Genomic DNA, 25,693 nt, shown 5'->3' on the forward strand with positions numbered 1-25,693 from the left:
TCTGTGTGTCTGTCTGTGTCACACCTTCTCATTCAAATGAATAGGAAAGTGTGTCCAAATTTATGGCCTGTACTGTATATAATCCAGAGGATTTCTATTCAAAATTTACAATTGTTGCCACTGATATTTGAAAAGTTCCCCAACCTAGTCAAGAGATCTTTTGTGTTGCTGCTGGCTCCATGTCAGGAATTAAAACCTTTGAATCATGTTAAATGGAATAAAATTCTGAGTTCACTTTATTTGTTTTATTTTTTTATTTTTATTTTTTTTTTTTTTAATTTCAACATCATGTGATGTCAGGAAGTCTGAGCTACACACTGTCTTTAGGACAGAATATCTAGACAACTGTTACCATGGTATCATCAAAACAAAGCCACAATGGCAACGGATTGCAGCACTTACTCCTTGTCATTGTGATTTTATTCCATTTTAACATGATTTATAGTTTTAATTCCTGACATGGAGTGCTGAATGGCTCTAATGAATCTGTTTTTGTAAAAATCTTCAATATTTCAGTACAGCTGATATACACCAATTTAAAAAAAAAAAAAAAAAGAAAGATCTCTTGACTATGTTGTGATTTAGCCTTTCTTTTCTCCTCTTTGGCCGGAGAGTCCCCCATAAAGGCTGCTGTGTAACATTTCTTACCAACTTTTTTTAGAACGTGTTGGTCAAAATTTGCATTTGTTACCACTGATATTTTAAGTTCCCCATCATTCAACTTCACTTGACCACAGCAGGAGTGAGGATAAGAGACTCATCTGGATTGATTGCAGCGTTGTTTGATATAATGACTGAACAGAGACATGACATTGTCTTTTCAAGGGAGTAATGATTGGCTGACTTTCGTCTGGTGTGAGCTGCGCTCACCTGCAACATACCTCATGCCATTGGAATCGACGAAAGGACACCGTACTGAGAAGACAATGTCTAAAAAGAGGTTGTTCTCTTTTGATGGATCTCTGAATAGATGTGACTTTGAACAATGTTTATTTTGGCATGTGCAAGATGTAGCTGTTCTGAACCAAAGCATGTACTTTAAATCTGAGTTAACAATTGTGACTCACTGCTGGAACACTTAATCATGGGGGAATTGCAAGCAGGTTAATTGGGCTGGCTCTTGTTGCACTGGCCCTAGGTTGAAATCGGTGGCATAATTCCATTAGCTTTTGCTGATTGAGCATCTGCTTGTGGACAGAGACATAAAAGTGCATAGAGTTGATAAATATATAGTTGTGTATATAAAAAAAAAAAAAACTGATGTCATCAAACTCTGTGTGGTTATCTTTATAAGTTGCCCATTTGTGTTAAGTGTCTGATTGTTTGTCTATGTGTCATCCCTGTGATGGACTGGTGACCAATGAGGGTGAATCCTACTCTCCCCCAGTCAGTTGGGATTGACTTCATAAATAAGCAGTTGAAATAATGAATTATTGCAGATACGATCAATAATTAATATAAGATGCGCACATATGTTGTGATTTGATGACCAGATATTGTGCTGACCCGAAACCTATCATCTTATGAATTTCATTATCCACTGATTTATAGATTTACTTATTGAATTGATGACATGATTAAAAAAGAAAGATGTATTCTTGCTTTAAGCAAACTTTGAAAACATGAAAATAAAATATGAACTGGGTTGTAGAGCAGCTGTGTGTCTATAATAATTCCCACACATACATTTAGAGTTTAAAAAAAAAAAAGCTGCAAAGAAACTAACATTGAGCCAGGTTATCAGCTCATAACTTGAATTAACCAGCATTTATATGTAAGTGTTTAAAGGACGGAAGCTACGCTGGACCTGTCCTGCAAGCTCCAGTAAGGTTTTTGTGTGCTTTCACACAAAGTAAAATTAATTACTAGACAATCCCTTAATCAGATTATACGCCAGATTTATTTATATTAATCTTATATTAAGGTTTCTACAACATAAAAGTACATACCTTTTTATCAGGTAAGGTCTAGATCTCAATGTCTTGAGATAATGTATATTATGATTTAGCAATATACAAATATAATTATTGACCATCAAAGATGAAGTGACACCCGGGGATTCTTCCCCTCTTGTAATGACAGATATGGCTAGACAGTTGGGCTAGAATATTTCCTTTTATACTTTCCCAGTTTGGTTTTCTTAAATTTCTATTTATTTGTTTCCCCAATACTGCCGACAATGTTTAGGTGCTGACACTTTGAAAAGAGCAAACAAATAAAAATCCATTAAGAGACCTGAACCATTCTTTAGAGAAAATGCAAATGGCACAAAAGTTGCCGCAGCCATCTAGACAGTATGAGGCAAAATGTTTTGTGATATTTTCCAAGTCTTTGTATGACTTCATAGCATGTAACAGTAAAAATGACTTTAGACCTTACATATAAAATAGACCTGTTGCTTGTTGTTAACTTTGATATATGCCCATTAACCTTTGATATAGGTTAATGGACATTTTGTGATCTCTAACTTTTTTTTTTTTTTTTTCTTTTCCATGACGGTGTCTGTAAGTCTGTAATACTATAGTGGGACCTCTTCACACACCATCCTGGTGACTGGTTTTCTAGCCTGAAGGAAAGGGGGCAAAATGTATGTTAAGTTTGTGCCACTCATCCATGTTTGGGCAGCATTAATACACCTTTACAAATTGTGTCCTGCCAAGTATTTTTTATCAACAGCTGCTACAGTTCCTGATTGTAACAGCAAGTAATATGTTTGGAATTTTTCTTAACATAAAAAACTTGCGAAGTCCAAATATGGACCTTTTCAACAGGACATGTGAATTTTTAAATGTGGAACTTAAATTATGCTATTAACATGTGAGCAGTGTTAACTACCAACAACACATTTAAAGTAATGAATAAAGTAGTGATAAAACATGTATCTGCCAATCTGGAGCTAAGAAGACTACATGAAAGCTGATTGTGTCAGGTCGTAGTCCTTTAGCACAGTGTGACTTTCTCATTGTGCTTTGGTCCCACGAGGCTGTATGCCTGTGGGACAGGTGAGCAACTGTTTCCTTTCTTCCTCTCCTTTATCTTGGAGATGATCAGGTGGAGCATCTCCAAGATGTTGAGGATCACAGAAACACCAGCCATAGCCATCATGAAGACTATAAAGATGTTTTTCTCTGTGGGACGACTTATGAAACAGTCTACTGGAGCTGGACAGGGGTCGTGGTTAAATGAAATCTTAGTTGGCATTAATATGAAGCCATAGAGGTAGTACTGACCGACGATGAATCCCATCTCCAGCAGGATCTTCACCAGCAACTGTATCATATAGCTGACAAGAAGGATGCCCTTCAGCTGCACTTTTCCATGTTCATCTGAGTATTTTGGCGCTTTGACAATTCCATTCCTACCAAGTTTATGCTCCAGGCGTTTCCTCAACTTGTTCTCACTTCGAATCACCAGCAAAACGTGACCCAGATAGATGAGTGTCGGTGTAGAGACAATCAGGATCTGAAGCACCCAAAAACGAGTGTGGGACATTGGGAATGATTTATCATAGCAGGCATTCCTGCAACCAGGACTCTTAGTGTTACAGTCCATGTTTGCTTGTTCATCTCCCCATATTGTGTCTATACCAGCAGCTAGGATGAAGATCCTGAAGAGGAACAAAACACTCATCCAGACCTTCCCTATGACTGTGGAGTGAGACTGCACCTTGTCCAGCAGATCAGATAGGAAGGACCATTCCCCCATGATGAAAGCCTGAGAGAAAAAGAAAATAGAAACAGGATCCATTCAAAAGCATACGTCAAGCATAAGTTCAAAAAACAACAAAAACATTTTGAGCTCCTTGATAGAAAATGGACAGAACTTGTAAAGGACCACAGATGATGACAGCAGATTGTATTGTCATGGAAATCCAAAACACTAACTGGTAATATGAGTTCAGGGAGATTTTTAAAAGAAATTCTTGAGGAAAATGCAGCTGACTACTGTGAGACAGACATGTAGGGTAAGTAGGCTAGCTGGGCAACCAGCTAATTAACTGACTTTCAGGCTTTTGATTAGCTTTAACAGCCTCTGATTTGATTTTTAGATTTTATATGAAAAATACTTGATAATTCATTTGAATTGAATTAGCTCAGGTCCTACCTTAGTTATGGGTGCTTCCTTTGTCAGTCAGTCTTTTGCTGTTACTGGGATTCTCTCACTTCCTTCTTATAATTCAGCTGATGACAACAGAACCCTCCCTAACCACAATGTGACATCACATGGGGAGAAATGACAGGATGAATAACCTTCACTCCTCTGTCCATGTGTCCACGAGCCCTTGACTAATAAGCTGAGGTTGCGCTGGAGCTAACACTAGATTCATCAACTGGTCAAAGAGTCAACTGCGTCACCATTATAGAGGACTTGAAAGGGTCAAGGAAGAGGGAAAAGTGTTAGCTATGTTTCATCATATGACCGTGACCCAGGCCTGGATCCACAAAGCCAAGCATAGAAAAACTTCACTAAACAGAAATGAACAACATTGACAATCAGTGATTACAATGGTCAAGTCAGAGTGTCAAGGCAGCACGGCCGAATACTGGTTGGTGCTTTTGCATCACAACAAGAAGATTGCAGGTTCGGTTCCTGGGTGGAGTTTGCGTGGGTTTTCTCCGGCTACTCCATTTTCTTCCCAACGTCACACATCCATATTCAGGTTAATTGGCCATAGGTCTGAGTGTGAGTGTGAGTGGTTCTTCTCTGTCTGCCTTTGTACGTTGGCCCTGTGATGGACTGGTGATGAACCTGCATGTCTTTGGTCTCTTGGAGAAAGTTGGAGAAGATAGCCCAAGCAAATACTCATACACAGAGACCACATATATATATATATATATATATATATAAAACAGATTTGAAAAGAAGCAAATGCAAAACGAAGGATATATAATATGTAAGAAAAGAATAATGAAATGATAATGATACTGAAGTATATCCAGTTTGTGTGTATGTGTATTATTGTATGAGAGAGAGACAAAAGAGAAGAATGACAATGTAAGTTTATATGAAATATTAAATTAATAGATATTAATAAATATATATTAAAGTACGTTTGTATGTGTAAATATATACAATTGTTATAATTTTTACAGTTTCAACCTATACACATGAATATAAAACACCTAATTACCAATGTGCAGAGAGGTAGCTATTTCATGTTGTAAAATAAATTCCATTGTGGTCTTTGTTGTTCTGATCCTGCTCTTGGATAGTGGTGTGCAACAGGTGCATGTGAGTAGTTTACTAATCAGAAGGTTGGTGTAATTCCTTGCTCTTCCAATCTGCAAAAAATAAATCCTAAATCCAAGCTATACCATTATGTATAGCACTACATGTAAAGAGAAGGTACAATAAAAAAAAAAAAAAATTGCTGTAGAATGAGAATCTTTACATCGTTATCCTTTAGTGACCGCTGAGCTGACTCAGAATAGACTTTCACACTTTCTTCTATTGCTCACATATGTGAATCACAAAATTCTCCTCCCTCAAAACAAAAGTCCTCAGCTAATCATTTCCACTGTTGATAAGCCAGATGTCATCAGCTCTGAGAAGCTGCAGGTTACAAAACCTTTTGCTCCCACACTCAGATGAAACAGATGCTAGTCATTGGCCCCAGACAGATTCCAGTTTGATCCATAGTCTCTTCGTCTTCCCTCTAGTTGACCCTCACCAGGTCTACCTCTTAAACCTAATGCAGTTCAACCTTTGTGTTGTCCAAACTGGATTGTTGTTCCGCTTTCAGGACTTGTGCTTGTACTAAAGGTTTTCAGGTGGTTCAGATACTGCTTATGACTAAATCTAGTGTGTGATCACATCCTACCAGCCGACCGCCCTGACTGGATCTAAAACCCTAAAACAGTCAGAGAGGCGAATGGCTGCAGGTTGTTGCTGTGGTCAAGGACCTGACAGGAAAAGGCCAAAGTTCCACTTAGTGGATTATTGCTTGATTCACTCAGACTTTAAATCTATGACCATGACAATCTTAGGGAATCTATTGAACCCAGTACTTACAGTAGAGTCCATGTACACTTGCTGACTTAACTAAACACACACAAATTTGTTGGGCACCTTACGTGAAAGAACGGAAAACCCAAAATGATCACTGAAACAACTTGAAACTGACAAAAGTAATAATAAATTAAAATGTGTTGTGTTGAAAATGTACTAATGAAAATCAGAAATTGTTTTGAATCTTGGTTCAACATAAGGATAACCCCCCCCCCCCAAAAAAAAAAAAAACAAAACCTAATGAAACTTAATTGGCCTGGACAAAAATGATGTTACCTTTAACTTAATATTTTACTGAACAACCTTTTCAGGCAATCACTGCAATCAAGCGATTTCTGTAACTCTCACTGAGACCTCTGCACCTCCTTGTGAGCAAACTGTTCCTGCTGTCTCAGGTTTGAAGGGTGCCTTCTCAAGACTGCATTTTTCAGCGCCTTCCACAAATGTTCAATAGGATTTACTGTGGGTACAGAGAGTATTCAGATCTCCTTACATTTTGCTCTTTGTTACATTGCAGCCATTTGCTTAAATCATTTAAGTAGATATTTTCCCTCATTAATGTACGCACAACACCCCATTTTGACAGAAAAGCACAAATATTTTGTCATTTTAGTATTAAGTATTCAGACCCTTTGCTGTGTCACTCATATATTTAACTCAGGTGCAATCCATTTCTTCGGATCATCGGTCAGATGGTTCTACACCTTCATTGGAGTGTTTAATTGAATTGATTGGACTTCATTAAAAAGGGCTAAAGTGTTATTTTCTATAGTCTGTAAACATAGAGCTAATGTGACTAGCCAAAAACTTTAGATTTTGTCTCATCTGTGCACAGGGGATTCTCCCAGAAGAATATGCATTTTTGGCAAATTCCAGTCTTGCTTTTTATGGTTTGCTCTTAACAGGAGTGGTCCTCAGTCATCTGACATTCAGTACACTTTGGCGCAAACAGGGATGGATGGTGTGATCTGATATCTGTTCTGGAACTGAAATCTTGTTTCTGCACACATACAGACAATATAGTCTGTAGTCCACACCTTGTCGGTCTCAGTGTGAGTCTTTCCCAGTGTTCTCCCCGCAGACCGTGCCAGTCATGACGAAGAGATCAGGTGACCATAACCATTCTCTGACGGGACTCTTAAAAAGGATTTCACTCCAGTCAGAGGGAGACCAGTACAAGTGTTGGAGAAAGTACCAGCGGGTATACAGATGTACCTTGACTTTGAAGTTCACTTCTAATCTCTTTGAAGTTGTTCTGGGCTCTTTGGTTACCATTTGTATTATCCTTCCCTTCAATTTGTCCCCAATTGAATGCCACGCGAGCAGCATGGTGGCACAGTGGTAAATGCTGTTGCCCCACAATAAGACATTTGTAGGTTCGCTTCCCAGGCCGTGGTGCAGGGCGAGGGCAGGGTACAACCTGGACAGGTTGCCAGTCAATTTAAACAGACAGAGACGAACAACCACTCACGCCCAGACCTAGGCAATTTAGATTCCTACCCACATTCCTGCATTTCGACATTTTACATAAACAGGGTGTGCCTATGAAATAACTGCCAGGGTGTAGGCAGATCTATTTCAGAGAGAAAGATGATTTACAGAGTGGCCTAATAATTGGGTGTTGTGTATGACTGTTGCTTCCTGTTCTGGAGCAGGAACTGATGACATCTTTTCTCAAGACTCATCAAAATCATCACGCGCTTCACTTAGACCAGACCAAACCCACTCGTCTCTGCCTTATTTAAGTCTTCCTCTAGCCATTTTGTTGTATCTTTTGTTGCCCACTCTTTGGCTCATCTGGGCTCACGACAAAGACATTGTTATACCTGAAGCCTAACAGGCGAGTACATTTTATGTTTATGGAACTTTGAATTAAAAAATTTACCACATTCTTTTGTCACAGGAAGCAGCTCTGTATTTCTTTAGATCTTTTGCAGAACATGAGTAACTTTATGTCTGACATTGTTGATATAAATATATCACACTAATGTAAAACTTGTATGCCCTCTGCTGATTTACTTCACAATATTTCTCTCACTTTTTAATTTTACACTTGTAACTTTGAGAACAAAAAGATCAGCCACCTGTCCCAGTCTCAGAAGACTGTGGTACACAAAGTCTGAAGGACACCACTAGTCTCAATGAACAATATCTAAGCTAACTAAAATGCATAGTTTAAAACAGGATGTTCAACAGATATAGCTGCTTTTCTGTGTGTTATTTAAAGGTTTGTGGTATTTTGGGGCTTAGAATGACATGATACACATGTCTGTGAGAATTTTAAGAGATTTCTTTAAGAGGTGAACAGTAGAACCTATTATGGATGGAGGGTATATCCTTGCATCCTTGAATCTGATTCATGTCTAGAATTAATGTGATTATTCATGTTAAAAGTTACTAATGGCCTGTAGATCGTTGTTGGAGACTCACATGTCTTAAGCTGAAGTGTTGGTATCATTAAGGAATATATTTTTCCATTTTTTGCTTTCAGAGTTCTCTGTGGAGCTCAGGTAGCAATAGGTCAGCCAGCCCATTGGGAGAGAAGGAGGTGAGTCCAGGGGGCTGGTAGCCTTGGTGACAGCAGCGACTGCTTTGTTGTGATATTAAAAACTGACTTGACTGGTTGGTGTAATAATTCACTATCTTTTTGTATTTTTTTTCTTTTAAGTTTAACATCTTTGTGCTTCTCCTTCAGACTTGAGTTTGAGCCATGGGTGACTGGTCTTATCTGTCTGCTCTGTTGGACAAGGTCCAGTCTCACTCCACTGTGGTGGGGAAGATCTGGATGAGTGTTCTCTTCCTGTTCAGGATCTTTGTCTTGGGTGCGGCTGCAGACAAAGTCTGGGGAGATGAAGTGTCAGAGTTCTACTGTGACAGCCAGGAACCAGGATGCAAACATGCCTGCTACAACTGGATGTTCCCCATATCTTACATTCATTACTGGGTCCTGCAGATCACTTTTGTGTCCACACCAACCCTGGTCTACCTGGGTCACGCTGTCCACATCATCCACAAAGAGAGGAGGATGATGGAACAGCTGAAAAACTGTCCAAATGTAAGTGCACTGAAGAAACCAAAGTACACGGATGAAAGAGGGAAGGTGAAGATAAAAGGCATTCTGTTTTGCACCTACATGACCCAACTGATAGTCAAGATCCTTCTGGAGGTGGGATTCAGTGTGGGCCAGTTCTACATTTTAGGCCCCGTGTTCATGGTCACCTACTTCCACTGCACAATGTCACCACCTTGTGCTCGTTTCAGTGGAGCCCAGTGTTATATTTCACGTCCCACAGAGAAGACTATTTTCATCATATTTATGCTGGTGGTTTCAGGCATCTCTGTGGTGCTCAATATCATTGAGATAATCTACCTGCTTTGTAACAGGAGGACAGGAAAGAGAAAACAGCTTCCTCTGTCCAGTTTACAGGAGCACCCAACCAACTCAGCCTGGGGGGGCTTGAGCAGCACATATGGAGGCTTCCAGCAGCTGCATGCCCAGGGTTTGACAGAGCCCTGCAGTGATTTTGACTCCATTAGCAAAGAGAAAGACACTTGATATATCAACAATAATAATAATGAATAAAGTCAGTTAGAGATGATTTTTTCCTTTTAACTGTTCACATATAAAGAATTATATAAATTTAATTATTTACAGCCATTTGTTCAGTGGTCTAATTGGTCAATATCAACAATGTGTGGCTCATGCTTAATCTATGATTGTTGCAATGCAATTTGTTTATCATATTTGTTTCTGTATTGACTATAAGTCTGGAGCGGAAGAAATAAAATCATGTGAAAATGTGACATAATATTCAAAATGTAGAGATTACAACAAGTAAGTCATACACACCAGGTGAGCAAATCTCCAGAGAGACAATGACTTATCTGCATGCATGAATGTTGATTCTGTAAAGTAAAACTGAAACATAAAATTATCTACATTATATAATGTTAATGTAATGTGACTGTAGCTGAACAGTAAAATGAAATATCAACCTTTTGAATCTTTTTTAATAATTTTTAGTATTATAGGGTCATATTTGTGTGAAACATAGGCAATGAATACTAAAATATAAAACTGTATACAATAAAGAGGTTACCAGATAAATTTGCCTTCTAAAGCATATTGTATTCTTCCTACATATAAGGTATTAGTTAAATCCCATCTGAACTTTTGCCTTATGGTTTCTTTATGTGACATCAATTCTTTATTATCTTACTGTCTCATAATTGCGTATCCCTTCCTGTAGTTGTATGGAGGACAAAGAGCAATTTATGGAGGTTGGATTGGGGTCACACTGGTGTGGCAGCCGAAAATCTAGCAAGCAGGAATCTGTCACTCTGTAATTTACACCAATCCAAGGAGGATAGTAAGGTCGTCTTAACTACATATTAAAGGATATAACAGGTCTTTACCTCCTCCATTTTAGAGTAAGTCATTGGAGATGCTCTGACCCATTCATTTAGCTATCACAGTTTGGCCCCTGTCAAACTCACTCAAATCCTTAGGCTTGCCCATTTTTCCTGCTTGTAACACAACAAATTTGAGGACAAAATTTTCACTTGCTGCTTAATATATCCCACCCACAGGTGCCAGGGGAAGAGATAATCAGTGTTATTCATTTAACTACTCAGTGGTCTTATTGTTATGCCAATGCCTATGTATGGAGGCGTTCCCCTGCACAAACACTGACGTGAAGCAGCCACCAGATGGTGGTGTGTAATGGGAGGTAAAGTGTGTAATGCTCTTTGGTTCAGTAGAAAGTTACAAAACACACAGGAACAAATAGATTTGAGTCTTTGGTGATTGTATCTAAATTTACAACATCGCTTTTTATTTTCTTTTAATACTCACATGCATATAATACTTATATGCAATGGAGCAGTGGGCCTCAGGATATAAACACTCAGTACAGGAGGTGATGAAAATGTCCAGTATGAAGCATTATAAGAACATTGAAGGCACACTTTTAGTATAAACCGTGTCCTGTACATAGGTTTCTTCAACAGAAATACAACTGAGTTAATCAAACGTTTTTTAGATTATTTTATCATTATAACATATGAAGAAAAAATATTTTCAGACTTAGGTTTGAGCTATAAAAGAAATTATTCATTAATTATAGCCATCAAAATTCAGCTATTTCTCTGGTGTAAAAGAAAGGCTCTCTTGTGAAGGTTGTCTAAGGAACATACTAACATTAAGGCAGTTGTCACATGCTTTAAAACACTCCTCCATAAAGGGCTCCAGGGACCGCCAGGGGTCCCTGAAGGGATTTCACTATTTATTTATTTGCACTGTATTTTCATCCATAAGTTAAACAACGACAGAAGATGAGGAAATCCGTGTTTTGTGTCATATATTGTGCAAAAAACAGTTTTATAAGTAAATAAATAGTCGCTGGTTTCACTTTTTCTGTAGTAGCCCCGGATGTTAAGCTTTTGGACTTTTTGAACCGTGTCAGAGAGCAGCCGATATCTGTTCTGGAACTAAAATCTTTTGTTTCTGCACACATACAGATAATATAGTCTGTAGTCCACACCTTGTCGGTCTCAGTGCGAGTCTTTCCCAGTGTCCTCCCCGTAGACCGGGCCAGTCCTGACGTAGAGATCAGGTGACCATAACCATTCTCTGACGGGACTCTTAAAAAGGATTTCACTTTCAGAGGGAGACCAGTACAAGTGTCGGAGAAAGTCCCGGCGGGCGCCCTTCTATCTCTTAAAGCTCCCAGGTAAGTTTTGCGCCTTACTGGCGCTGCTCCGCTGCTGCTTCACTAACTTTAAGAAGTTTCCTGAGTATGTGAGCCTATGATCCCGGTTTGCCTACTGCTCCATATTTTAAGACTTATCCGGGGAGAAAAAGAGAGACATGCTTTTATTCTCTGGTTGAACTTTTACTTCACATATCGTTTGAAAAATGAAGTTATTTTTCAATCCCGTTATCATTTCTTCTGGCTCTGAACCAGGTCTCTCTTCCAGACTTTGAACATCAGGGAATTAGTGTTTTATTTTGAAGAACTCAGATAACAGGGACTAAGACTTGAGAGTCCAGCATCAAACCTGCAGTCTGGAGAACGCCATCATTTGGAGTTTTTCCTTCATGGAGGAGCAGTTTTCAGAGAGGCAACTAAGAGTCTCATTGTTCTGCATCCTATTGTTCTGCTATGTCTTCTTCATTTTCGACCAAACAGACTCAGTCATGCATAAATGGGCGCGATGCTCTCTGTGTGATAAAATCCACTGAGGTTCATGAGTTTTAATTGTTCTTGCTTCATGTCTGAAGGCTGCAGATGAATTCTAGAGGACCACAGGTCACAGAACAGAAAGATATAGCTTAAGGTGAAATAAGTGAGAAGGTATACTAGTTGGGTTATGTGGGGGATGCCACTAATCCACATGAACCTATTTATGAAGGCCTGAAGTAAACGTCTGATTGCCAACTTCCTTTTAGCATCCTAGGATCTGCTCCAACCTTGTTATAGTTCATTTCATCTCAGAGCCACCAACCTTCATCAGATTCTAGGCAAGATTTCAGATGGAGCTGTGAAAATTAACAATTGGTTTACCATTTCATTCTAGCATTCTTGTTTAAATGTTTGTTGCTTGGAGAACTTTTATATCAGTGCTGAATAGAGCTAGTGTGTGTTTCCTTCTCACTGGTGAGCTCAGCTCTGACATCGTTTCTGCATTCAGTGTGACTGGGGGGCGGACTAGTTGTCAGGGGACAGGCCCAGATGAGTTGAGAGCTGCTGAATTTGCCCCCCTCTAATTTGGCACAGTATAAATAAACTGACTTGAGTTAAACTAGTCACTACTCAGAGTTTGTGAGTGGACACCCAGGGCAGCTCTGGATTGACCCGTTTCACTGGTCAACAGGGACTTTGAATGTCAAACTTTTGTCTATGCCCTCATTTTCCCACAGGAAGTGTTGTGTGGATCTGTGGAACAAGACCCACCACACGCCTTCCTGACCATATTGAGCAGCAGTGTCTGCTCTGCCACAGCTCAACACTTCTCAGATCAGGTACACAATCACACTGTATCACGGCTCATCTCCAGCAGCCTCAATGTTAGTAGCTCTGCAAGTCAATTCAGCTTCTAGTCAGTCTGTACTGCAAGCACATCCTATTCACTGTTAGACTCATTGATGTTTTTCATGTGTTTAAACTGATACAGATTTTAAAGCTGTTGTTAGCATTTGCTGTGAATTGACATGGTGTAATAGAGGTCATCTGTGTGGTTTTCAAGCTCTTTGCTTTATTGTAACTTTTCATCTATATTACTCTCACAGTCACAACAGATCCTTAATTTTCCCTTCACTGCCACAGTAGTTAACAAAGAATCTTTGTGGTTTCAACATTTGTAAATCCTGGATTTTAAATATTCTTATGTCTGACATGCTGTTTCCCTAAACAGGTTGGACTGAAAATGTTTTATCACCAATAACAAAACTGTTCAATAAAATAATACTCCTAAAAATAACTGTAAATGTTCCTCAGAGACCACATCTTTCAACACATAGTATTAAAATGTGAAAATGTGTCTTTCTCTCACCAGCTAACACTCCCTGAGAATGGGTGACTGGAGTGCTCTGGGTCGTCTGTTGGACAAGGTCCAGGCCTACTCCACTGCTGGGGGAAAGGTCTGGCTGTCAGTCCTCTTCATCTTTAGAATCCTGGTCCTGGGCACTGCAGTGGAGTCAGCCTGGGGAGACGAACAGTCTGCCTTTAGATGTAACACCCTGCAACCTGGATGTGACAACGTCTGCTACGACAAATCTTTCCCCATCTCCCATGTTCGCCTCTGGGTCCTCCAGATCATCTTTGTGTCGACACCCACCCTCCTCTACCTGGCTCATGTCTTCTATCTAAACAGAAAGGAACAGAAACTGAATAGGAAGGAAGAAGAGCTTAAAGCAGTTCAAAATGATGGAGGTGATGTTGATATCCCACTGAAGAAAATTGAGATGAAAAAGCTAAAGTATGGCATTGAGGAGCATGGTAAAGTGAAGATGAAGGGGGCTCTGCTCAGAACCTACATAGTCAGCATTTTCTTCAAGTCTATGTTTGAGGTGGGTTTCCTGGTGATCCAGTGGTACATGTACGGTTTCAGCCTCTCTGCAGTCTATACCTGTGAGAGGTCCCCATGTCCACAAAAGGTTGAGTGTTTCCTGTCCCGCCCTACAGAGAAGACAGTCTTCATCATCTTCATGTTGGTGGTCTCCCTGGTGTCCCTGCTCCTGAACATCATTGAGCTTTTCTATGTGTTTTTTAAGAGGATCAAAGACCGTGTGAAAGGGAAACAGCAGACCACACTCTTCCCTGGTGGTGGGGGCACCACAAGCCCTTCCACTAAGTTTGCCTACTATAACGGTTGTTCCTCCCCAACTGCTCCGCTCACGCCTATGTCTCCACCAGGCTACAAGATGGCCACAGGAGAGCGGGGAACCGGCTCATGCCGCAATTATAATAAGCAGGCCAATGAACAAAACTGGGCCAACTACTCTACAGAGCAGAACCGGCTCGGTCAGAATGGTGGAGGAAGCACTATTTCAAACTCCCATGCACAAGCGTTTGACTTCCCTGACGACACTCAAGAGCATAAGAAACTGTCCTCATCAGCGGCACATGAATTGCAGCCCTTGGCATTGATGGATGCCAGGCCCTGCAGCCGGGCCAGCAGCCGTATGAGCAGCCGAGCCAGGCCGGATGACCTGGATGTGTGACCCCCAACTCCTCCTCCCCCAACCTCTGGCTGTCTGCAGCTGGAGAGTCACGACACACTCAATAAATACTCACAGAGGTTCATGTGAGAGGTGGGACTAACCCCAGTCACTGTCTTCATTATAGAGACTCTTAATCAATCAAAGAGATGTTTGAACTAATTATGTAACACTGTCAAAGGTACAAGTTGCAAATATTTTTTCAGTTACTTTTATCATAACTTTGTAGAGGAGTTGACCCATAAAATAACTTCTTGGCCACAGGGATGTAGTTGGAGCTCAACCTCCTTAGAAACAATCACTGACCAGATCCACATCAGGTCAAAGTGGCAAATGTGGTTTTATTTAGCTAGGTATTCTCATTTCCACAGTGTCCACTCCTCTTCCAATGACAACATTTTGCTTCATTAGCTGAGACCCAAGGCCAAGGTGGCAGCCTTATAGCAGGGTACTGTTTCAGCTCTGCCTGTTCAACAGCAGATACACATCAACACCTTTTTTTTCCAGTTGCTCAACCATTCATTCATTCTTCTACCACTTACCTGTTTCTGGGTCTTGAGGGGTGCTGCAGCTAATCCCAGCTCACATTGGGCAAGGGCAGGGTACACCCTGGACAGGTTGCCAGTCGATCGCTGAGCCAACACAAAGAGACAGACAAACACAAACAACCACTCACACTCACACTGGGCAATTAAGGAACACCAGTTAGCCTAAAAATTCATGTCTTTGGACTTTGGGAGGAAACCAGAGTACCCTGAGGAAACTCACTCAGGCATGGGAGAACATCCAAACTCCGCATAGAACGGCCCCAGGCACCAGGAACCAAACCCATGATCGTGTTGTTACTATGTTACTACTATGCTGCGGTACTGAATCCAGTATGGCCAGAGTCAGAGCCCAACCACAGATGTCCCAATGCCTAATTTTAGTCAGATGATCTGGAGCATGTCATTACAGGCTATGATTACAGCTTGGTTCTTATTCATACGGAAGCTTTTTGAACTCGACAGCCCTGTAGTTACGGTCAGTTAAACTTGTTAAGGTTCCGAAAGGACATGTTCTGATTAAGAAATAACAGATATGCTGTTGAATGTCCATACTAATAGATATCACTGCAGAATAATGTCACTCTGCCTTAGTTCGGGTCCTGAGAGACAACTTTACATGGGTCAGGTACTTTGAGAAAATGAGACCACCCCTCTCTTTTAAATAATTCCGTGTGATCAACAGCTGCTGTCTAATGGACTCAGCTGCATTGAGTTGTTCTGACAATTTACTTGTATAATGGAGCTGAAAGACTGTTAATACAATTTTAAACTTACATCCTTAACAATTTGAATGAAAATCCCTATGTAGGCAGACATTAGAAACTCATCATTGGATAATTGTTGGATTAAAAGTGAATATTACAGTGAATATTTATTGCTGGGCTTTTGTAGCACACCCACCATTAGGAGAAAGAAATGACTACTATCCTGGATCTCTTACTCACACCAAACATTAACTCCCCATTGACTATATATTTATTGACAGTAAAACAATTTGTATGTTTTTCTTCAGTAACCTTGTCAGTGTGGATTGTTGTTTCCTGATAGACTTTGAATTTATGTGGTTTGATATTTTCATTTTGTGGTTTGATTTGTCTGTGTTGGTGTGTATGTGTATGGATGTGGGCTCTTAAAAAAAAAAAAAAAAGGCCTTTACCATTGTCCTTCACTCTTCATTCATCATCTGTGGGCCTTAGTAGGGACAGTAGAATGATTTTCTGTGTTTTACATATGGCAGTGAATGATTTCTTGGTTCTGTAGCTAATGTTTTGATTTCAGACTCTAGACGTAATCATTGCTGCTTGAGACATAGATATTTAGTACTGTAAATCAAGCTAACTGTGTCACAATAAAAATGTGAGTTTTTAGAAGACTGCTTATAGATCTGGACTAATATTTAGTCAGTTATATTAAAATTTAATTTGCCAATGTAGCTCCACAACTACACACCACTAGAATGAATTTCAATCCAGGCTTCTTTTCTTTTTGCTCTTTTGCTCTCATTTGTCAGTTGTGCTTTGTTTTGTCAGTATTTACATGTGTCATGGATCTTTGGCTACAGCAGCGTTTGCACTGAGATCTCGGTCATAGAGATGTGACATGGTGCAGACAGTAAGTGGTAGTAAGAGTTTTCTGATACACATTACTAATTTATTTGAATCACTGCAGTTGATCATATCAGACATCTGACCATTGGTTCTGTGACAGATGTCGCCGACTGACAGAACTTAAGCAACAGTCTTGGGTTGCAGCCATTTGGACAATGCTTATCCATGTGGATCCACTGTTGTACAGTGTAAGTGCATCATAGCATTGAAGAACCCATTCATTATATCAGTGAAAAGCTATTTTAACCAATAAATAATTTTCTTTCTTTATCACTGACTCATTGGCTTCATTCACTTTGTGCATTGACTGAATAACCTTAACCCATTTAGAGTTTGGTTTAAGCCAAAAATGTATTTCATGTCATAAAAAAAAAAAAAAAAAAGTTTTAGTCATATTTTATTGCACATAAATAATTTTGTCAAGCATTTCTCATCTTCATCTTTCATTTACAGTGGTCATTGGTCACCAGCAAATAGGCTCACAGAGAATCAAAAATTTAGTCAAACTAATTTAATGGTCCACATTTTAACTTTATTGATGATAGTTGTAGTTTTAAGAACTTATTGTCTCATACAATGAATTGTCTCATACAAAATATACTCATATCCCATTGTAGTTTTAAATCTCCTCTCCCATGCTTCATTCTCTCTCTAGTAATAACAAATCTGTTAATCTGCAGAGCTTGAACCTGAGTTTTTGAGCTTCTCTTCTGATTGGCTGACTGTTTTCTGGTTCATCCACTAAAAATATGGCATATAGTAAATATCCAGATAAACCAAATCCTACAAGACTGGAAGGTGGCTCTGGGCTTGGAACATCTCTTGGAAGAGCTGTGACTCCATTGTTGTGACAGCACAAATTTCATTTTATGTGCAAATATGGAAATGACATTTAATCAACCTTGAACTCTGGTGATTTCGTGCATTTATTTGCAAAATACTTTACTTGAAACCTTCACAGTACTAATGGTGAACCGACGTCAGCTTAATAATCAAAGAAGACATTGATATCTACTTTTATTTCTACCTTTAACTCAGGCTTTTTGATCATGTTTTCATGCAATTGATTGTCTGAGTTTACTTTGACATATTCAGTGTCATCTCAGTGGCCCTGAGATCTGAAGGCACTGTAACTAAATTTGGCAACACATGTATTTCAACTTAATTTGATATTTTGTGCACAACACATTATCAAAATGGGCTGCATGAATTTGGGAACACTTGAGCACTGCATCAATTTGACAAGACATGCGCTACACAATTAGAAAAAGCCATGCAGGGAGATCACAGCACAAAAAAGTGTATCTGGGGGCACTTAAAAGTGATGCATAGCAGTGCCAATTTTGAAATTAATGATATCTAAATTTGGGTGGAAAAAAAAATGTGTCAGCTGTTATTTACATTGAACAAAAAGTGGCATGTCCAAAATTATTCATATCAATAATCAATAGAAAAGCCATTATTGGCTATTGCAGCAATCACATGCTTCCTATAATTGCTGACAGTCATGTCTCCTCTGGTATTTTTGCCCATTTATCTTTTGCGACGAGCTCCAACTCCCCTTGCAATCACCATTAGCATCATCTTTAGCTCCTTCCACAGATTTTCAAACAGATTCAAGACAGGACTCTGACTAAATGTTGATGTTTTTGTCCACTAACAATTTCTTCACCACTCTTGCTGTGTCTTTTAGGTTGTTGTCGTGCTAAACTGTCCAGTGGTGCCAAAGCCAAGTTTCTCTGTGGGAATGCTCTTCATTGAGTTAAAGGCTTCTCCTTTTTTATGTCAATTGAAAGCTACATATTCTGGTCAAACAATTAAATTTTTGCTTCATTTGACCATATAACAAAAGACCAGAAGTCCACTTCTTTGTCCACAAAACCAAGCAGTGTGCATGTTCCGTTGTACTGTCTGTCTTGAGATGTTGTCACCAGCAGGGCCCAGATTCTCCATAATAGTCTTGGTGGTGATCCTTGGATTCTTTTTCACATCTTTCATTAGATGATGTCCTCTGAAGGTTTCCACTCTGTGGAATGTCTTGCATTTTTTATAAATATTTTGCACTGTAACAACTGGAACTTGAATACAATTAGATATGACCTTATGGCCTTTTCCTGGCAGCATAGTGGTTAGTGCTATTGCCTCACAACAAGAAGGTCACTGGTGTGGTTCCTGGGTCTGGGGCCTTTCTGTGAGGAGTTTCCTCCCTTCATCCAAAGACATGCATGCTTGGGTTAATTGGTGACTCCAAATTGCTTGTAGGTCTGAGTGTGAGTGTTTTTTCGTCTTTGTCTGTCTCTGTATGTTGGCCCTGCGATGGACTAGTTACCTGACCATGGTCTACCCCACCCTCACCCAATGTGAGCTGGGACTGACTACAGCATCCACTGTGACCTAGAAATGGATACGCTGAATTAATGAATAATAGCAGGTGGTTGGTAGCAGATGTGTAATCATGGCTTGTTTCCATTAACCTGCATAGTGTGCAATTTTGAATTGTGAACTTGGACTCTTTTGAATGAATGAATATGCTGCCTTAGGCCTAGATTGCTTGAGGATGCACTGAGCTCCTCTCTCTCTTTCTCCCTCCCTTTCTCAGCCTCTCTCCCTCAGTCTCTCTGTGGCTCTCTCTCCCCCATGCATCTACATTATAACATGACATCTGACTTTGTTTCTTCCCGTAGGGGTTTTGTCCCTCCTGTCCCCATCCTACAGGTGCTGAATCATCTCTATTCAGTACATGCTGCTCCAATAGTTACCTTTAGTTATCATTATAAACTACTAATAGTACTGTGTAAACGATATATACTACTGTACAGTATACAGTACTGCAGGAGCTGTCTGACAAAATTGGGTGTTTGGGGTGTCCCACTTCTAAGATCAAACTCACATGGCCTTATATGCACAAAGTGTTTGTCTCACAGTACCTGACTCCTGAGCTCACGAACAAAGTTACAAAGCCACATTGTAACTTTGATGAAGTTAGAGATGAAGGTTCTACCTTCATCTCTGCCAGACTACAACCACTGAATTTTGCTGTGAATTTGGAGATTTTAATCAGATTAGGAACAGTACAGTAGTGTTAAATTAGATGGATTAAAGGCTTTAGCTTGACGTTTGTTGCTTTGTATACACCAAATAGTCTTTTATTTTCTTCCATTTATCTGTCAGGGTGGCGGGTTTACCGGAGCCAATCTCAATCATCATTTCAGGCAAGGGTGGGGTACATCCTGAACATGTCGGCAGTCCTCTGTATTACATCCCACCCTGCTTCCTAGGCCATGTCTCCTTCCCTGCCCCTCTTTGCCGTTTACCTGTGCTAATATTCTCCCTCTCCCTTCCAGATACTCCGCCCCCTCCCTTGCTGCTCTGCCTGTCCTCTACAGGGCTTATCCTGGGGTGGAGTTCCCATTGTCACTCCTCATGCCTCCATTCTGCCTCTCCTACGGACTCTCCTCAGTCCCCAAACCCCTTTGCAGATTCCCCAGAGTCTTCCTGGTGTATCTAGACCTCATTTTTTCTTTTTTGACCTGATTCAAATTCACCCTGTCTCCAGGAACTTCAAGCCAGATGCCTTCTCCCACCAATTCAAGCCTGAAGACATCCACACTGGTCCGGCAACCATCCTACATCCTATCTGTGTGATTGGGGCAGTCACCTGGGGTATTGAGAGTGAGGTCAAACAGGCTCTGGAGACAGTATAGGCAACAAGGAGAGGTCGTGGATTGCTTCTGGGACAATCTGGACCCTTCCCTCGTGTTGCTGACTTTCATCGGCGCCATCTTGAGCTTCCTGGGCCATCCACCTAGGGAGAAGGGTACTGTCACACCCCACCCTGCTTCCTAGGCCATGTCTTCTTCCCTGCCCTTCTCTGCCTTACCTTGCTGTTTACCTGTGCTAATATTCTCCCTTCCAGATACTCTGCCCCTCTCTCTTGCTGCTCTGCCTGCCCTGCTTGATTGAGTTCATTGGGCTCACCTTTGGCTCATTAAGCTAGCTGCAGCAGTCTGTTTAAACTGAACATTTTAGTTGGTCTGTGCCAGTATCTCAGAAAGCCATGAGAGATAGTAGCTGCTTTTCAATTTCTATACTTTATCATGGTTTTGACTTCTTTTGATCCTTGTACACTGGCTTTTGCATCTTTTGTTTTTTTGTTTGGAGACCTATGTTTTGGACTTATTTTTCTTCTGAGCATTTTTGATTCTTTTTAAATAAAAGCTAAATTTGAACATTGGAGTGTGGTGGACTTCTTCCTGCTCCTGGGTCTGATCTTGCCCGAACCGTGACACATTGCAGAGTGATCTACCGAAAATTTAACAGTAATTCCGGTAATTATACTACCACAATGTCATGTTGTATATTCTATGGTTTTATTCCAGAACCTTTTATTAAATATGCTTTTTCACACTACATAATGATCTGCCTTTATAAAAATTAAAGTTCCACCAGGTGATGCTGTAAAAAATTAAACTTCACAAAAATACATTTACTTACTTACTGATTACTGCAGTCACCAATGGGGTGGCTTTACATTTGCATATAAATGGATATACGCCCATTTAAGCAATAAGGAGGGCCAACTAGGCATATTTGTGCTGCACCCTTCCTGTCACTGCTTAACTTTGTTTTGTTGGTTTATTTAATAACGCCACTTACAGGCACATTTCACCCTCGTTTTGCATCAAACAAACCTTTGAAAAAATATTTCAACAACATAATCTCATTGAAGTCTTGTCAGTGTTTGCCTTATTTTAACCACTTGTTCATGTTATTTTCTTCAGGTGTGTTTCCATCTGGATCTGCATTGTTCTGTCGTCATCAGCTGCAGTCTTGAGGGCATCCAGCTGACAGTTGCTGGTCATATAGCCTTAAACACATGCTGTTTGTTTGATTACAGACCACAACATCTAAGTTGTGCATGTATTTCTGTATGTATGTGTGTCAATGTTCTCTCTTGTAAAATAGCTTAAAGGAGCATTAAGGAGCTAAACCAAACGATAATAACATTTAAGTCCAAACACAAGACCATTTGTAAAGGAGGAGAAAATCAAACAGACAGATGGAAACAGACATGGTGATGGTTTTGTTTTATATTGAAAAGGTACAGAAAGAATTCAGCTGCAGCTTGCTTAACACTTTAATACATCTGTGTGGCTGACATAGAATCTCTAGAAGGTATTAAGAAAATTTAACTTTTAGGCTCTTTCTGCAAAGGTTCAAGATTTTCCTCTCTCTGACATGACACATTTATTTTCCTGCTTTTCTTCTCTCACCCTCCTCATCTTTTGTTCCTCTACCCTCCCCTTGGCTGGTGTGCCTCTGTGATTAAACAAACAATGGATGATTTTATGGAGACACCCTTTTGGCCCAAAAGTATGTATTCCATTTGTTTGTGTTGTTTGCTATTCAGCTTTTATAGTTCATTATTAATGGTCTTTATTATAAAACATCCTGTGTGTAGAAAAGCAGCCAGTGAACATAACCCCTTGTTAGGATTAGGCCTTGTTTCAGCTTTTTCTACACATTCTTTGTACAACTTGTGGAAAACAGTTTGATTCTTAATGGAGAAGGAGATTGTGTTAAAGGATGAGTCATGGCTCAGACAGCAGATAAACCAATTGATTGCATTTCATCCATTAATCCATAAATAGATGTAATTAATTTGACACTATCTTTCAGTTATGTGCCCCAGACTCATCAAACAGTCATCAAACCCAAACTTAAAAAGGTGAATCTTGGCTAATTATAGACGCATATCAAACCTTCCCTTCATTTCTAAAATAATTGAAAAAGCAGAAGCAAACCAATAATATAGCCATCTACATAGGAACGGCTTGCTCGAAGAGTTGCAGTCAGGATTTAGAGCTCATCACAGCACAGAAACAGCGCTGATTAAAATCTGCTTCCTTTAGGCAACGTTATCAGAAAACACAGCATCAATTTTCACTGTTATGCAGATGACACTCAGCTGTATTTATCAATGAAGCCAAATGAAGCCAATCAGATTGTCAAACTGCAGATATGTCTTGAAGACGTAAAAGTCTGGATAACCCAAAATTTTTTACTCCTTAACTCTGACAAAACTGAAGTTATTGTGCTCGGCCCTAAGCACTTCAGAGAAACGCTATCTAATCATCTAATCAGTCTGGACGGCATTACTTTGGCTTCCAGCTCCACTGTAAGAAACCTTTGAGTAACCTTTGACCATGAAATGTCTTTTGTCCCACACATAAAACAAGACCGTGTCCAAAGACTAACCAAGTACTAACGTTAGCATGAAAGATAAGTGGCAGGTGCATGCCCTGGCATGTCTGCTTAGCCTGCATGTACGGCGGCGGTAATTCTGTGACATATGTGTATGGAACTGTGGGGAATTCATATAATATGTTTGAATCATAATCTGGTAGTGTAACAGTAAAGCAGAACAGCTTACGTAATCATGGCCTTGAGAAAACTGCTCTGAACAAGAAAAAGGGGGGGGAGACCCGAGAACTGCAAAGACTCACTGTCATTCGAACACAGAAAAACAACTCCATAATAGGATAATAAACCAGAGCAAAGGGGGATCGAGGGGGTACAAAAGACGGGGACCTCTCTTTGTTGTTCAGATCATTTTCACACACGGTGCTTGCATGTAATGCTCTCCAACGATCGTTGAATAAAGAAGTGTTTATCCTCACCTGGTTTACTTGTCTTCGCATTAATTCAGACTTTGGGACAGCAACCATGAGAGGAGCATAGCAAGTGTGGTTGCAACAATTTTGGGGGCTCGTCTGGGATGCGAGACAAGTCCGCTAATCTTCATTAGAGTGGGTTCAAGGAAAAAGGATCAGTCAACTTCTAGTCGCGACGAAATAAAGGTAAGCAGACCTTTTCTAAAAACTGCACTATTGAGCGTTCTACAATAACATAAGAAGTTGACTGTGAATTAAGTACTTGAATAGCATAAAAGTGAGGAAAAAGACAGAGTTAGAGTTTAGAATGTCCCCGACTCTCCGGAGTCAAAAACAGCCACTCAGCACTGAGTTCAGGGTTTAGAGGTCCCGACTTGGGCAGTCGAAAGCAGCCACTCAGTAAATATCTTGACCGTGACGGGTCCTACCAGATTCTAACGAGGATCTGGAAGTGTCAGGGACACTAGTTTGGTTTTTGAAAGACTTTAGTCCAAGGGTGTGAGATCTCCTGAATTAAAGGTCAAGGTAATTACAGAAACTGGACAGAATTGGATAAAGGAAAGAAGACGCCGTGTTGTAAGTATCCGCATACACACACAAGGGACGTTTACAGGGGTAGGAAGTCTCTCAGTGTCCTGATATCTGTAAGGTGTAGTGTCAGACTGAAACTCACTACTGTGGAAACCTAACGGTGATAACATAAACAGTGTCAGTAGAGGTCAAGGACCAGTTGCTTGGAACGTAAGTGTCATACAAACTGGTTGGCTACACTGAGCAGGTAGAAGAAGGGTCAGTTACTCGGAACGAAAGTGTCATACCAACTGACCGGCTGAGAGATTAAGCAGGATGGACGGTGAATTTGACAGGGAGATAGATGATGACAGGTGGGGACCATCAATCTGGAAGCCGTTGCTGACACAAGTTCAAATGGTAATATCAGCAGCCGCTGCAATATCAGATAAAGAAAAGAAAAAGAAGGAACAATTTGAAAAAGAAATAAGAGGGGAATTTGGGATGGTCAGGCTGGACCATCTGTGCCATCCAGTGAGGGGGGAAGCCAGGGACAGACAGACAGTCGAAGGGATCCTTTTAGGGAACGAAGCGAGCAAGAGAAAAAACAAGAACAAGAGATGTTAGAGAATCGACTCAGAACCATGGAGGAACAAATGATGAGGGAACAAAAGGTGAGAAGGGGAACAGAGAGAATGAATAGGAGAGGTTCACAGGGAGGAGGAGATAATCAAGTGGGATTGCACCTGACAGGTTTATGGCAGGATGGGAGCGCAGGGCAGGTCACAGGAAAAATGAGCGGACAGTGGGCAGAAAGACAGGAGGACGCCTGGCTCGGCCTAGAGCAGATTTTGGAGGCATGAGGACAATTGCTACAGCATATACACCAGAAGTTAGTGGAAAGAGGAGAGACTGTACGAGCAAAAGGGACACATACAATGATTCTGAGATCCAGGCAACACAAGGGGCCAGGGTTAGCCATGCCATTACTGTCAATAGCACAAGGACATAAATACCGACCTTTCGGACTGGGAGATGTTCAGGCCATAGTGGACAAGCTACCCCCTGTGTTAGAGGGAGGAGCATTGTGGTTAGGCAAACTGAACAGTTTGACTGCGGGCCAGATGCTGGCTCTAGGTGACTTCAAAGCAGTGGCAGGAAAATGCATGACATGAGAGAAATAGAGACTCAGGCAGGGACGCTGCGACATAGAGACGATGAGAGATTCACCAGGTTTAGCGACCAAATAGGAGGAGCCATACACGCAAGATACCCCCTTCCCATCGCAGCGGCGGTACCTAAATTTAAATGGGAAAATAGCCAAAAACCCAGAGATTTTCTAGATAAATGTAAAGATAAGTGGATCCACTACACCGGTGCACACCCTGGTAAGCCAGGGCTCCAGAGAGAGTTGTACCGACAGGCCGTTCTGGAGGGGGTGCCCCACCAAGTCATGAAAGACAATCCAGACATGGCAGGGTGCGAGTCGCACATGTGGGACAGGCACCTCATACATCACCTGGCTAAGGCCCAAGACAACGGTAGCCAAGAGGAGAAAACCATTAAAGGTTTACAGGCTCAACTGTAAAACTACAGGTGGGAGAAGCTAGGCAGAGATCAAAT

The 25,693-nt window shown here is 40.5% G+C and overlaps 4 protein-coding genes across 9 annotated transcripts in view; 3 read left to right on the forward strand and 1 right to left on the reverse strand.

Moving 5' to 3' along the window:
* mcm9 (minichromosome maintenance 9 homologous recombination repair factor) overlaps positions 1-1,652 on the forward strand; it is a 20,934-nt gene extending 19,282 nt beyond the window's left edge. For all 5 annotated transcript variants that reach the window (XM_029497181.1, XM_029497182.1, XM_029497179.1 and 2 more), the window contains one exon: positions 1-1,652. This exon is cut by the window's left edge and continues 1,572 nt beyond it. The gene's annotated coding sequence lies outside the window, so the exon portion shown is untranslated.
* A 257-nt stretch (positions 1,653-1,909) lies between these two features.
* On the reverse strand, positions 1,910-4,131 carry LOC115037452 (gap junction Cx32.2 protein-like). Its single transcript, XM_029496009.1, has 2 exons — positions 4,105-4,131; positions 1,910-3,714 (listed from the first exon to the last, which is right to left on the reverse strand). Exon 2 carries the CDS (start codon positions 3,703-3,705, stop codon positions 2,941-2,943), a length of 765 nt encoding a protein of 254 aa, XP_029351869.1. The 5' UTR covers positions 3,706-3,714; positions 4,105-4,131; the 3' UTR covers positions 1,910-2,940.
* A 3,660-nt stretch (positions 4,132-7,791) lies between these two features.
* Positions 7,792-10,023, forward strand: LOC115037512 (gap junction Cx32.2 protein-like). Its single transcript, XM_029496111.1, has 3 exons — positions 7,792-7,849; positions 8,501-8,557; positions 8,705-10,023. The coding sequence occupies exon 3, from the start codon at positions 8,720-8,722 to the stop codon at positions 9,563-9,565; it is 846 nt and encodes a 281-aa protein (XP_029351971.1). The 5' UTR covers positions 7,792-7,849; positions 8,501-8,557; positions 8,705-8,719; the 3' UTR covers positions 9,566-10,023.
* A 1,622-nt stretch (positions 10,024-11,645) lies between these two features.
* gja1b (gap junction protein alpha 1b) lies at positions 11,646-17,156 on the forward strand. 2 transcript variants are annotated; one of them, XM_029495906.1, is made up of 3 exons: positions 11,646-11,741; positions 12,932-13,033; positions 13,567-17,156. In XM_029495906.1, exon 3 carries the CDS (start codon positions 13,583-13,585, stop codon positions 14,732-14,734), a length of 1,152 nt encoding a protein of 383 aa, XP_029351766.1. In that variant the 5' UTR covers positions 11,646-11,741; positions 12,932-13,033; positions 13,567-13,582; the 3' UTR covers positions 14,735-17,156. The 2 variants fall into 2 exon arrangements, with proteins under 2 accessions (XP_029351766.1, XP_029351767.1); XM_029495907.1 differs by lacking the exon at positions 12,932-13,033 and having other exon boundaries at positions 11,694-11,741.
* Positions 17,157-25,693: the final 8,537 nt, after the last annotated feature.

Source organism: Echeneis naucrates, chromosome 24 (genome assembly GCF_900963305.1).
Source record: "Echeneis naucrates chromosome 24, fEcheNa1.1, whole genome shotgun sequence".
In the NCBI taxonomy this organism is placed as follows: Eukaryota; Metazoa; Chordata; class Actinopteri; order Carangiformes; family Echeneidae; genus Echeneis; species Echeneis naucrates.